Source organism: Nicotiana sylvestris, chromosome 3 (assembly GCF_000393655.2).
Source record: "Nicotiana sylvestris chromosome 3, ASM39365v2, whole genome shotgun sequence".
In the NCBI taxonomy this organism is placed as follows: domain Eukaryota; kingdom Viridiplantae; phylum Streptophyta; class Magnoliopsida; order Solanales; family Solanaceae; genus Nicotiana; species Nicotiana sylvestris.
In genome coordinates, this window is record NC_091059.1 from 210,915,189 (window position 1) to 210,927,307 (window position 12,119).

The 12,119-nt window shown below is 34.8% G+C and overlaps 1 protein-coding gene across 2 annotated transcripts; it reads right to left on the minus strand.

The window, feature by feature from the left end:
• Positions 1 to 285: 285 nt before the first annotated feature.
• On the minus strand, positions 286 to 8,743 carry LOC104211721 (serine/threonine-protein kinase BLUS1). Of its 2 annotated transcripts, none has more exons than XM_009760817.2 (21): positions 8,418 to 8,743; positions 8,031 to 8,309; positions 7,294 to 7,548; positions 6,758 to 6,882; positions 5,395 to 5,439; positions 5,221 to 5,302; positions 5,063 to 5,131; positions 4,820 to 4,990; positions 4,636 to 4,701; positions 4,040 to 4,108; positions 3,621 to 3,764; positions 3,485 to 3,543; positions 3,168 to 3,347; positions 2,083 to 2,189; positions 1,849 to 1,943; positions 1,542 to 1,583; positions 1,169 to 1,291; positions 1,036 to 1,084; positions 902 to 951; positions 728 to 789; positions 286 to 641 (listed from the first exon to the last, which is right to left on the minus strand). In XM_009760817.2, exons 2-21 carry the CDS (start codon positions 8,187 to 8,189, stop codon positions 578 to 580), a joined length of 2,016 nt encoding a protein of 671 aa, XP_009759119.1. In that variant the 5' UTR covers positions 8,190 to 8,309; positions 8,418 to 8,743; the 3' UTR covers positions 286 to 577. The 2 variants fall into 2 exon arrangements, with proteins under 2 accessions (XP_009759119.1, XP_070027541.1); XM_070171440.1 differs by having other exon boundaries at positions 1,849 to 1,946.
• Between the last annotated feature and the right edge of the window lie 3,376 nt (positions 8,744 to 12,119).

Consider the following 12,119-nt stretch of genomic DNA (forward strand, 5'->3'; position numbering starts at 1 on the left):
AAAAAAAATACTTTCTTAAAATAAGCTGATTTTTACAGCTTGGCCAAACGGGCTATAAATAAGGTTGGATACAACTTAACAGTGTATTCAAATACACTCAAACACGCGGAAAAAAAAACTGAACAGTGTATTCAAATACACTCAAATACAATGAATTGTCCAAAACTAGTTACGAATACATAAAATGTATCTGCGGATTGTTAAAAGCTCCTTAAAATGTAGTCATTTGTGAAAGTTCCCTAAATAATATGAAGGACCAATTTCTGCATATATTCAATCAAATAGGAAAGTTGACAATATCAAGGACTACGTTTTCAAAAATTTAGGCTAATATACAAGAATCAGTCTAGTAAATGCAGGCATAATCAGAGATAATAATAAAACCAGCATATCACCGCCTAGTGGAAACGAACTGTACAAATCAAAACTAAAAACCTGCTACTAATCATTTCTCCGTTACAGTTTCAGCTACTCCGTGTCTAAATAGTCCTTTTTCAACTTTAATGTACGCCACTTGAACACTACGACTGTATTCGAACTATAAAGATTACAATATGTTCTCAATGCAATCCCTATTTCAATAGTTGTTTTGAGCGTTTTCTGCTTTGTATTTTTGAAGCTCTTCTTGAGCACGTATCAACCTACATAATCAAGGAAATACAAGTTTCAATGCCAGCAGATATAATCTTCAATATAGATATATGTCATTATTGGGTAATGATGATACCTCCCCTGCAACTCAGTGATTTCACTAATTAATTCCTTTTCTTTGTCATGAGCAACCTCCAGCTACAAGAAACAGAGGAAGGACATATACTTTATAGTGATACCGAAAAAGATGCAAAAGTCGCTTAAATGGTTCCGATTGCAAAATGTTGGAAAGACGAATGCGAACTCATACCAGCGATTTCTCCACTCCAGACGAATTTGATAGCATGCATCCAGCATCCACTGCAAGGTTGGTGGAAAAGATAAAGTGAGACCAACACAAATGGATATAATGTATAAAATTCAATATGAATTGATTGTTCATACCTGTAGAGTCTCCAAGGGCCACTTGCCTCATCAGTCTAAGAATACTATCCTGTTGAGGAGGAAAAAACGAAAAGAACAATTGGATAAACAAAAACTAAAATATAATGCGTCATAATTGCAGATCCGTTCTTACCCTTTGAATAATATTTGCCTCTAAAATACTCTGCAACGTTGGAAAATGGGCTGGGGTAAGTAGATTTGATGGTGTAGCATCAGGTGGTAATGGTAGAGTAGCAGCCAGATTTTGTGGAATCACCTACATGATCCATCGCATTTTGTTTAAGAAGTTGTAATAGAAATTATTATTAAAAAGGAGACAAAGATGAAGAGATACAACTGTTACATAGCCACGCAATATCTACTTAGTCGATGTTAAGGTATAAATATAAGCTAAACGTTATCGGAAGAAAATAAAGAATTAGCTTACAAGCTAAGCATTTAGTGAGCAAAAGAAATATGTTCAGCCATTAGAAAAGGTATTTGAAAAAAAGATGAGGGAAACCAACCAGCATGCTCTGACTCTTTTGTAGTATTGGAGATGCACCTACCTGTAGGAAGAAATTATTTCTTGTGAGGCAGGTATATCAATATGTGTGTACGATATATATATAAACTGCATTGCAATTCAAAAAGCTAGTTGTGGTTGGTTATATGAATCCTCTGTATCTATTAGACTACTTTTATGTTGGCCATCAACTTACCATAACTGACCTCCTTTTATCTCGGCCTAGGAATGGCGGTTTTTGCAAAGCTAACATAGGTGGAGTATCTTAATGTTATTGCAAGAATGAAAACTAAAAGGTATACATTCACCTTTTCCAAGTCGATATTCTCTGAGGTAACTTTGAAACGTCCTCTCTGCTGAACAACATGACCCTTAGTCTTCTCATCAAAATCTTCACTGCTAGCTGCTAAATACAGTCTTGATTTAGCAAGAAAATATTAACCAAAAACAGAATATGCTAAAAAACTATTTCTTAAAGAAAACAAATCTACAGAAAATTATTTGTTAAGATCAAAAAGCCATGTAATATCACAATAACTTGCCTGGAGTTCTAGAATGTTTACTGATTACTTCAGCTGGCACATCATCTGCTGTTTGAAGAACAGAAGCCCCATTGCAACTGGATGCATTTTGGAATTGACTTCTATCACTAATCACAAAGAGAAAAAGCAATTTTAGGGACTTGGAAAAAAACATGGCACAACTTAAAATAGTCGATTCTACAAGCTAGCTAAGCATGATGACTAATTAAAAGTAAAAGGAAATCAGAAGTCAATTTAAGCAATTTAGATACTGATACACATTTCACAATGCACAAGCAAAACAAGATTAAGAAACAAAAACTGAAAAATTAAAGAAAATGGTGAGGGTTTCACTAGAATTCCATTCTTTTATATAGTTGATTCCCTGAAATTCTATGAATTAATAAAGAACAAGCTTTAATCCAATGAATCAAACCAGAAGGCAGACCATGCTCCAGTTTAACAAGAAAGAGCAAATTTCAATGTAAAAAAAATCTTTGATTAGGTTCCTCTTTCCTCGTACAGTTTACTGTTTACCTAGCTGTGCTCACCTTTTGCTTTTTAGAAATTCTTGGAAGAAACTTCTGCTTCGTTATTCAACTAATATTATTCATAGTTGTTTCTCACTCCTCAACAAATAATTCCACAAACTAACATCTTCCTAATACAAGCTTGATGATGTCAAAGGTCCATCGACGCCCAAAAGTAACAGCAAAAGAGTTGGGATTAATAAGGGCCCAAATGGAATATCATATGTTCCAAAATGTAGACAGCTTCCAAATGAGGGAGGAAGCATTTTGGAAACTCCCATTTCATTTCCTTTTAATCAAAGGATGAAGTTAATCATCAATTCCATCCACTAGAATAAACTCAAGCAGAGTACTATCTCCGTAACAAAACTAATTGATTAGCTAACAGCATAAATCCAAGTTAAAGTATTTGCTTGGAGAAAGAAAGGCTAAATTTAACAAGTCAAAGAAAATGCTAAAACATATTGTGCACTAATGTTTCATGAGGCTAAAAGTCAAATGTAATTCAAACAGCAGCCCTATAAGTATATAGAAATACCTCAAAAAATGTCTAAGATTGAGTAAGTTATGTCATACCTCTGGCGAGAATTTACGGGCATGCCCTCGAACAATTTGGCATCAGCCACTTGTTCACCTTTTCCCACCAAATTCATTTCCATGCGATTCTCATAACATGGCGAAGAATTCTGTGAAATGTGAGGTTCATGAACTGAACTAGCAATGCTTAAATCATCATCAGATTTCTCGCACTTAGTTCTGAAAAGTTAAAAGGATAAAAATAAAAGGAATGTTTAGCTACTGATCCTAGCAAACATAACAATGTGCTCTTATTTAGCATAGGAAACATGATACAAGAGTAACGGTGAAACTCTAACATAGCATGAACGACATACATGCTATAAGCCACATTCTGGTTGGCAGGTGAAGGGGGGGCAGATGGATTGTTACTGTCCTGTTGAGAGATGTATTATATTAGGAGAGACCCCAAAGTGCAACATGTCATATAGAATAAAGTAAATCACGACATACAAAATCGGTAGCATCTGAATATTGACTTGAGAAGGAGAACTGATGCTGAAACTTGTGTAGCTGTTTCCCTGGAATGTCAAGCCCAGACAGCGAATTCGAACTCCCACTTTGGTCCTTGTCACCAATAATTTCCTCATCTGGAATCTAAAAGCAAAAAGATTTTGAAAAGATAAAAACACAATGCTTGGGAGTTGATTTTGTTTCACTTATTAAGAAGAAATTTCCAATCTGGACAATCTAGACTGACTTCATCCCATAACAAGTTTCACAAGGCGGAAATTTTTATCATTTGAAGAGGTCAACAAAATCGAGCTTGAGAAACTACCCATTAACCAAGACCTCTATTTGTATACATTGAGAAACTAGTACATGAATGAAAATACTGTGGTATGCGTGCATCAGAAAATTGATCTACGAACCAAAGAAGCTTGTGCCTTCAAATCTTCAAGGTTAAAGTTCCAGCTGCTAATTCCCCGTTTGTATTCATTCTGCACATAGTATTGAGTCACAGTAAGATCCAATTTGCAAAGATGAAAAGGGTTTTTAAAATGATGCACCAAAATGAAGGTCTGAAAACAGAAAATGAAGCAAAAAAATTGAGAGGAAAAAAGTAAGAGAAACATGGCATGGAACAAGTTCTAAAACTTGTATCACTGCTTTAAGCATAATTTTCTTGTATGTTTTCCTGCTAGATGAAGAATAATTTCTTTATTTCTCTTTTAAACTTGGAATAGGTATTCCAAAAAAAAATAAAAAATAAAACGAAATTTGCCTCGGGGTTTCCTGATCAAAGTTATCAATAGAAAAACCATTATGTTATATAAGTAACATGCAAGTTATTCATTATGGAATAACTAAGCAATTTCAATAGAAAAACCATTATATTGCCTGATGCATGCTTAACGTAAACATGCAAGGTATTCATTATGTTATATAAGCCAATAAATTAAAAATAATATGTTATACAAATATCAAATCTCAGTTTTCTCATGAAATTGGTTATGACACAGCAAACCTGTGATATTTCTTCTTTCTGCCCATCTGGTATCTTCTTCTGTGCTAGCATGTCTTCTTCTTTCCTCTACAATTAGGTTAGAAAAAAAGTTTTTTTAGCATAGAAATGCTGAAGCAATATTATCATCTGGATTATCATGTGGTTCCAAAGAGGGAAAGCGTCAGATTGTGGCATGACAAATCACCTTCAATGCCTTCATGCGATCTCCAAGTGCTGGCAAACCCTCCAACAATGTTCTTGCTATATAATCATTGGACCTTGCTTGCTTAAAGAAAGGATGCTTCAGCAATTTTTTGGCAGAAGGTCGTTTTGAAGGATCTTTCACCAAGCAACTAGCAATCATTTGCTTAAAAGACTACAAAGGCAACAGAAGTGTAAACAGCGTGCCAATAACATTATCAGTTAATAATCAATGCTATCCGATTACCTTCGAGAACTTCTTATCCCTCTCATAGTCAAGGCCAGGGGGTGCATTTTGCAATGTCATTAGCAAGACCTAATAAGCACAGAATATGTAATGCATTAATAATTCATAAGATGGGGGCTTCAAGAGAAGAAATATATCATGTCACTAACAATATTCACCTTCATCGGAGGATATTTTGAGAAAGGAGCATGTCCGTGAGCAAGCTCCAAAGCGGTTATGCCAAAGGACCAAATATCAGCTCTGTGGGTGAGAAATGAGAATGGATAAGAAGAAAAAATGTAAAAGGGAGACTTCCATCCGATAAAAGTACACATTCTGCACAGAAACATTACTTGAAATCATAACCATGCAATTGCTCCATGACCTCAGGTGCCATCCTGTAAAAGAAATCTAAATTATGGAAAAACATTACATGCAATATGAGTGAATCTTCATCAGTATTTTTAACATCTTAGTTTCTAGATGCACACCATATGCATGCACTTATTGTCACATGTCCATAGTAGTTAGGACCACAATAGATCAAAAGTTCAAAGCGTATCAACCATCAAATTAGAGCTGTCAATATGGGTCAAGCCGGGCTAGCCCAGCCCGCGTGGGCTTTAGCAATTGACGGGCTGGGCTGGGCGAGCCCACCATTTTGACGGGCCTTATAATGGTCGGCCCACCCCAGTCCTATGTGGGCCGCGGGCCCCCACGGGCCAGCCCATCATTTTTAAAACTATAATTTTATATTTTTTCTTTAAGTTCTAACCTAAAAAAAGATAATTATTTAAAAGTTAAAAAATACTTGTTGGAAAAAATTCGCAAAACTTAATAACTTTTTATATTGTTCCAATATATCACAATAAATACTAAAAAAAGTAAAAGACAAGACTATATTTCATTCACTAAAAGTCAAAACTTAAAACAAACTATTCAAGCGAACGTTCATGATGCTTATGAGATATCCAACACATCATCTTCATCAAACACATTTGAATCCGTTTGTGGCAAGGTTGTCTTAACATCTTCACTTTCATCTACAATTCATATGCAATATTAATTAATTAAATATTAAAAATAATAAAATTTTAAAAATTAATAATATTTAAATTCACATTAAAAAAATATTACCAGTTTGAGTTTGGGAAAACCTGTGCAGCTAATTTCGAGTAGTAACAAGTGTTTGGACATTTTCATAATAAATGCAACTTCTATACTTTGTAAGAACACGCCACCAATGCGAAATATTGATTCCGATGCTACAATGGTAATAAGAATACTAAGTACATCACGCACCATCATTGAAAGATCGGGATATTTTCTAGAATGGTCCTTCCAATACATGACAACATCCATCTCTTGAAACTTCTCAAGATCACGTTTTGGTTCCTCTTAGTAAAGATCCAATTCTGACTTTCCATCTCTAACGGCAGTATACTTTTTATTTTTTATATATTTTAAATAAATATTTTATTGGGCCCACGGGCCGGCCCAACCTCAGTCAAGCCTCACGGGCCACGGGCTTACTCGGTTCGGGCTTAAAAGCCTAGTTTTAAACGGGCTCCAAATATTCTAGCCCAACCCTGCTAAATCACGGGCTGGGCTAGGCTGGCCCAACGGGCCAAGCCCATATTGATGGTTCTACATCAAATTAATCATGAAAACTAAGTAGATAAAACTCTACAAGCATTCTCTTTGGTTAGAGCATACCAACAAGGAGTTCCGACAAATGTGTTCCGCATACGTTGCCTATCACCTGCATCAAATAAATAAGCAGAGACACCAAAATCTCCCAACTTTATTCCACCTCGTGAATCAATGAGAATATTTCCAGCCTGCAATAAGCACAGAAGTACGTCATAAACCTAGGCATGGTAATGGAAAAGTTAATGTTACTTGGTAACATTTGGGTGTTCATGCAGCTGATGCCAAATGTGAATAAGATTTGTCCTTTGTCATACTTACATGGGATCTTAAGTGGAACAGGAATGCTATAGTTTCTTGAAAGGAATCCATGTTCAAACTCGAAAGAACAACAAATGACATTTACTACAACTTTCAAACACATGTATGTATAGATCGTGTCTAGTGAAGCAAGTTTCAATTAGAGTGCCAAGACAAACATCCTATTAATATCATTAAATCAAGACTTGTAAAGCTGAAATGTGTATGTACTGTCATCCTACGTAAAAAGATCAGCCAATGCACGGAAATCAGTAATGGGTTTAAGTAACAATTGAACTTACTTTAACATCACGATGGATGAAGCCATGATGATGAAGATATTCCAAACCCTTTAGAACTTCCCGCAATACTGTTGCAATAACAGTCTCTTCAAACCCATCCTGATGAGCAGCCTTTAGAATGTGTAGACAGGAACCTCCAGCCATGTAAGGCATGACAACCCATAGGTTATGATCACTAACAAAGGAGCAGTGTGATTTAAGAACATTGAGATGATCAACTAGGACCATTGTTTGGGCTTCACGCGAGATGTTATTCTGGATATAAATACGAAGAGGAATCAGCAATCTGCTTGATCCTATAATCAGATTATCGTCAACCAAATTAAACAAAATGAATGAGCACTGAATTACTCCTTTCTCGTAGATATCTAGTTTTATCCTCGCTACTAATAACCTAAGCTTCTATCAGCTAAAACTAGCAAGCATTGAAGTAAAATATTAATTCACTGCTTGAAACTACTTCCATTTGAGCCATTCATGGACAATTTACCGTGAAACAACCTGTTGAATTGGTTTATTAAAACAGGTATAAGCTAATTGTTATGTCTCAACTCTTTTCACATAATGCTAGCATGTTGTATGGAGATATTTTAACGCTCACAAAAACTGAAATCAAAAGCACATAGATACAGGAAGTTGACAACCAATCAATAAACAACATAGCAAATGATAATTTTTTTGAATAGGATCACGCAAAGCGTGATTTCATTGTAAATAGTTAAATAGAAGAAGTGTACCAAATCGGAATTATCGCGTTCGAAGTCGAGGATTTTGATGGCAACGACCTCATTGAGAGGATTACATAAAGCACGATGAACCGAGGCACTCACTCCTTGCCCTATCTCCTCGTAAAGCGTGTAATGCTCCGGCCCAATCGGATATTTCTTCTTGTCCATTGTCCAAAATCAGAAGAAAAAATATCCCAGAGAACAAAATCCTTCTGACTACTGAACGTCAAATAACACACAAATGCAGCTCGCCGGCGATCTACAGATCCGAATTCTACACAAACACCTCTATCACAACCACAAAAAATCAAAATCGTCCAATCAAAATCAGGCGAATTTCAACTTTTATCAACAAACAGAGCCTTTAGAAGAAAAAAAACGAGAAAGAAAACTCACGGGTATCAAGTTCAGATCCATGGACTAGAATTAAATAAACATGCGGAAAAAGGCAAAATATGGTAACCAAAGCAACCGAAATTATGATGTATAAAGAAAAAAGGAGAAAAATTAAAAAAGGAAACTTTTAAGTATCATATATCTGTATAATGATAAAAGCAACGAGAAAAGAGAAAAGAAAAGAGTGAGAAGAAAGGAAAAGGGAGAGGAAGAGGAGGATTGTCTTCTCCGTTTTCTCGTGAGTGAGAGAAAGCGCGCCTATCGGATCGCCACTCCAACAGGAAGGAGAAGCTTTTTTGTATTGCATAAATCCCGCCACTTGTTGTGTTAACACTCGACCTTTTCCCGCATGTTGGATATTTTTCCCCCATTCATGTACCCTGAGGGTACGATTGGGCTTTCATATGGTACAACTACCTTAAGCGATTGATACGGGATTTTTTTTAGATTTATTTCGAATGGATGTCACGTGAGAAGCGCGTGCCTTCTGTTTCAATATACAGCTCAGTGATGACCAGTACGAGGATTAAATATACAGCTCGGATTGTCTTTTTAACATAATTGCCCACAAGTCTTCAGATTACAATTCGATCACACATGAGATTGAGCTCTAATAAGACCATATTAATTCGACCGGAATACATCGTAATCTTAAGGTGAATCCGATATACCGCATTAATTCGTATGCACTTCGATTATTTTGTCGAATATTCTTATTTTCTTGATAAATCTTATATAATTATTCACGTCAAGATACCAAAATTTACGTCTAAGATACCAAGACTTACCAGCGAGAAGATACCAACTAGATTGTATTTCTTGGACTCAATCTACAGTTCTCTATGGTCTTTATTCTTTCTTTGTCCAACGCTACTTTATTTTCTTATGATTACGTAAGTATTAACTATTTTAGAAAAATAAATTGTACGAGGAAAGATTACTAGGGAAGAATAAATATTACTACTAGAAGATATCAAGGTGCCAGCTTTAAAAGAACAATTGAGCTCCATACTTTTTAATTTTATAGCTCATATTTTAATTTACAATCAACTAGCTTAAAAATAATAGGCTAAGATTCAATATCCAACTCAAATAGGTTCTCAAAATTACTATTTAATTTTTAAAAAAAGAATCCTCAAGTTTTTAAATTAATTTTCGAATCAGTAACTATGACTCAAATATTAATTCAACAAACCAAATTCATTTGGGTGGTGAATTAGATTTTTAACAAGCTTAAATATGTGGGTTTAAATTTTGAATTTGATTTTGTGAAAAATTTGGAGTGGGTGTTATTTAAACTTGTTAGATATAGTATAAGGAGGTTGTATATAAAATTTGAAGTCATTTAATGGAGATTTGGACTGGTTTTGAACGAGAATTACAACTGAAAATCGTGGAAGAAGTTCATCTACAGACGCTTGTATAAAGGTGTATAAAAGTGTATAATAGTATATAAAGTGTGTTTCTACACTCATATAAATACAAGATTATACATAATTCTACAAAAAACTGACTTCGTCTTCTTCCTTGCGTCTTTTCTGAAATTTAACTCAAATCCTGCTCAAATCTACTCCAAATCACTTCAAATTTAAATTTTGAACTTCTTTTGATATTTTCAATCAATTGGGACAACACCCAATCCAAACAACTAACAAATTCAAAAAAAAAAACATTTTCAAAAGCAAAGCTTTGAACGGTCTTCAATAGTGGATACATTGCAAGCAGGTGACACAAGAAGAGAAACAAAAAATACACGGCCCCTTGAAGCATATGTAGAAGATGTGAGAAGAAGAGAGAGTGAAAGTAATGGTTGTGAGATCAAAGAATTAACTCCATAGCTTTTAGAAGCAATGGTTGTAAGAACACAAATTTTGAATTTGCAATTGCTTTCAAAGTATGTAAATGTGGGCTAGGTGGGGTAAAACTTAAAAATATGGGCCATTTTTTGTTATGGTGTGAAGTCATATGTATTTTCTTGTAATTCTTTCACTTTAAAACGTGCTCTTCATCATTCTTGCAGGGGTCTGTTTGGTCGGAAAGAAGTTATGGGATTAGTTATCCCGGAATTTGCTATAGGGGTGGACATCGGTCAGTTCGGTTCGGTTCGGTTTTGAACATTATCGGTTTTGCCTATCGGTTATCGGTTTACAAATATCATAACTCGATAACCAAACCGATAAGATATTGGTTATCAGTTATCGGTTAATGGGTTATATATCGTTATCGGTTCGGTTATCGGTTTACCCGATAAGATAAAACAACTAAAAAAATTTGCAATATATAAAACAAAGAAATCAAACTGCCAGAATGTGTAAACTGCCAACTTTTGTTGTTTCTTAACAAAAGCACGCTCCCACTTCCGTGCAGTATCTACTGATGTCTGGCGGAGAACTGGTGGTGAGTCTTGCGTCTTGACTCTTGGGGGCTGCGACGGAAACAAGAATGAGAACTGAGAGACAAACGACTGAAGACTGAAGAGTGAAGAGGGAATTAGGAAAATAAATAACCCTAGTATATACTTAAGGGTAAATTAGTAAATTACATCATTCTTATTGGGTTATCGGTTTTTACCCAATAACAAAAATGCAAACCGAGTTCGAACCGATAACCCAATAAAAAAAAAATTAACCCGTTACCGAACCGTTAACCCAATAACCCAATACCGATAACCCAATAAAGAATTAACGGTTCGGGTTATCGGTTTTACCCGATATATGCCCACCCCTAATTTGCTATTTCACTTTTTTATGGGAATACAAAAAAATACTACAATCTCAGGATAACTAATTCCGAAATTGATTATACCGTATTTTTCTACCGTCCAAACATAAAATAAACTCTTTTTAAATTTAATCCCGAAATTAATTATTCTTGTATCGTACCAAACGAGCCCGTTGTTTGATTGGGATCTTCAGAAATTTTTTGACTATCTTATTCGAAGTGTTTGACAATGGTGCTAAAAAAAAGGAACAAGTATAAAGCAAAAGTGGATCAATTTTTGTCGGCCAAATGATGCACATGAACAAATCATATTTACTCCATGTGGGATAATGTGATACTACTAACTTATTTAATTCGAGGAAGAATAACTTTTGCCTAAGCGGAAAATTTCTTTCTTATATATATATATATATATATATTATTTGCAAATACTCTTCTTCGAGATTTTCGGGCAAACACCATTATTCAAGTCTTCAAAGGTTCATCAATTTGTTCATCAAAAAATTGCACGGTGTGGTTCTGCATAGCGCTGGTCTTAGCGGAATATCCCTGTAATTAGTGGCATTTAATAAATGACCCTCGCATCCTTTCCTTTGTGTAGCTACAAATTCTACCATTTTGTCATATTGTTCTATACCAAATTGTATTTTTGAAAATTACTTTATTGAACAACATAGATTAATTATGACATTCAAGTAGATTTTGATGCACAATTTAATTGATAGGCCAATTGTAGATAACACAAAATCATATTAGTCTGGTATAGTTTGATGAACAATTAAACAAGCACAACATCATGTCAATTGGGTCGAATTGTGAACAATTTAACAAATAGGTAAAATTACAACATACAAAGCCATACTAGTCTGGTAGAGTTTGAAAACAATTAAACAAGCACAAAATCACATCAATTGGATCGAATTATGAATAATTTAACAAATAGGTAAAATACAACTAACACAAAGTTATGTTAATCTCGTA

Excerpts from the sequence above, each read along its gene's own strand:
- LOC104211721 (XM_070171440.1), bottom strand. The coding sequence starts at position 8,189 with ATGGACAAGAAGAAATATCCGATTGGGCCGGAGCATTACACGCTTTAC. Across the intron at positions 7,549-8,030 it reads AACGCGATAATTCCGATTTG|AATAACATCTCGCGTGAAGC; the intron begins GTACACTTCTTC and ends ATTTATATCCAG. Across the intron at positions 1,292-1,541 it reads AAAAGAGTCAGAGCATGCTG|GTGATTCCACAAAATCTGGC; the intron begins GTTGGTTTCCCT and ends TGGATCATGTAG.